Genomic DNA, 2,077 nt, shown 5'->3' with positions numbered 1-2,077 from the left:
GTGTGATCTTGAACAGGAAACTGAATTGGAAGTGTCATATTCAGGAGCATACTGCGAGGGGTCACAGATGTTGGGCACTATGAAGACGGGCCGTAGGCTCGAAATGGGACCAGAATCCTAGGATAGTCCACTGGCTCTACAGAAGCGTGATTAGACCAATTCTTACTTACGCCTCAGTAGTTTGGTGGACTGCTATGGAGAAAAAGTGCAACATAAGGACCATACAACAGGTTCAGAGAACATGTTGTCTTGGCATGGGCGGAGCGATGAGGACCACGCCCACTAAGGCACTGGAGACTATTCTTGATAAACTAGACATACACATACAGATTAAGTATGAGGCAGCCACTGCGATGGGTAAATGGAGAGAGGATTGAAACAGTTCATACCACCGCAGTATAATCGAGCCCACGATAGGAAACCTAGAAGGAATGGAAGAGGTTTCGGATCGGATAGATTAGTGAGCGTGGTTCCCATTGCCTCGCCTATACCAAGCAAACATATTTTTTGAACCTGTTGTATTATCCTTGCGTTACAATATTTCTCCAACGCAGTCCACTGAGGCGTAAGTACATATGGGTCTAATCACGCCCCTGTAGATCCGGAGGACTATCCAGATATTCAAACAACATTACGAGTCTGTTAGGCTAAGCCACTTTCCTTGGTGTTGTTTTGGAAAGTCTAGGATCAGATGCTACTCGGATTAAAAACCATTTTTATAGTAGGCTTCATAGTACGCGGTTTTACACTAGAGAATAGACGTTCATTTGAAAGGATCGTATAAAAACTTAAAACACATTCTTTGAAAGGATCTTATAAAAACTTAAAACAATAGGATTTCAATGGCAATTTTATTTTCAAACCTTATAAAACATTTTAGATTAGTGTAAAAATTAGGGTTAATTTCAATTTCTAAAATTATCCTTAATCTCTGGGTGGTCGAAGACCAAATCTTCTTTGATTTTCTTCGGGCGTACGATCAGAAAAATGATTTAGGCCACACTCAAATGTTGTCTCGCCCGCCTGGAACTTTTTATTGTGTTCATCAACGAATTGCTTATTTTTGTCCACCAATTTGCGACGCATGGCATCTTCCTCGGCGTCGGCATAAGCCTTATTAAACTGCATCTATAAAACAGAGGTAAGGTTTAGGAAATTTTCAAAAATAAAGTGATTTCCATAAAGTAAAATTTTAGTAAACAAAACGATTACTAAGGGGAGAGGATATGGGAACCAAACCAAGCTCTTAATAGGAATGATAACAGATTTTTACTAAGATGATGACCATTGTCCACCTAAATCATACCTTATACGCTTCCCATTCTTCATCTGTTAGTGTTGCCATTGTTAGAGAGACTGAATATGGATGCTCACCTTGCAACTGCAGTTATATTGCAATAGAAAGCTTTTTCATTGGCAACTGCATAGAGGTTTACTGCCAAGGTAGGCAGAAGAATAAAAGCAACTAATTTCAATTTTGTAGACAAATTAAATTATGAGATAATTTTCTTTTAACATAAAGTTATGATGACAACTACTTTTCGTGGAAAAAGATATTGCCAATATTTTCGATTGAGTGGAATCTGATGAGGCAATTTGCAAAATATTGTAAACATTGCAATGATTGATGGGGCGTCCCAGTAGCCGAGTAGGTAGGGAGCTGGTATTACCAATGCAGGGGTCGTGGGTTTGATTCCCGCCAGAAGCCTTGGTCTGTCGCTACTGTGGTATCACAATGGACTGAAAATTTACTAAGTGAGTCTGTAAAGGACTGCCACTCTTACCTAACCTAACCTAATGATTGAGCAACATGATTTCTAATACAAATTTGACTTTGACTGAATGGAAGGCAGAAAACAGGATGATTAAAATTCGTAAAGCAAGATATCCACATGGATATTGTTTGAATATGTCTGTTTGCGCTTTAATGTTTTGCGCTTCAATTTTTAATTTTGTCATTCCGTTTGCAACACATCGAAATATCCATTTCCGACCCTATAAAGTATATATATTCTTAATCAGCGTAAAAATCTAAGACGATCTAGCAAAGTCCGCCCGTCTGTCCGTCTGTCTGTTG

At 39.0% G+C, this 2,077-nt stretch overlaps 1 protein-coding gene across 1 annotated transcript; it reads right to left on the bottom strand.

The window, feature by feature from the left end:
- Positions 1-832: 832 nt before the first annotated feature.
- Positions 833-1,415, bottom strand: LOC106083040 (digestive cysteine proteinase 2-like). The gene is made up of 2 exons (XM_013245857.2): positions 1,307-1,415; positions 833-1,128 (listed from the first exon to the last, which is right to left on the bottom strand). Exons 1-2 carry the CDS (start codon positions 1,343-1,345, stop codon positions 925-927), a joined length of 243 nt encoding a protein of 80 aa, XP_013101311.1. The 5' UTR covers positions 1,346-1,415; the 3' UTR covers positions 833-924.
- Positions 1,416-2,077: the final 662 nt, after the last annotated feature.

Source organism: Stomoxys calcitrans, chromosome 3 (genome assembly GCF_963082655.1).
Source record: "Stomoxys calcitrans chromosome 3, idStoCalc2.1, whole genome shotgun sequence".
NCBI classification, from domain to species: domain Eukaryota; kingdom Metazoa; phylum Arthropoda; class Insecta; order Diptera; family Muscidae; genus Stomoxys; species Stomoxys calcitrans.
This window is presented reverse-complemented; position numbering and strand designations above follow the sequence as displayed.

Excerpts from the sequence above, each read along its gene's own strand:
- LOC106083040 (XM_013245857.2), bottom strand. The coding sequence starts at position 1,345 with ATGGCAACACTAACAGATGAAGAATGGGAAGCGTATAAG. Across the intron at positions 1,129-1,306 it reads AAGAATGGGAAGCGTATAAG|ATGCAGTTTAATAAGGCTTA; the intron begins GTATGATTTAGG and ends TCTGTTTTATAG.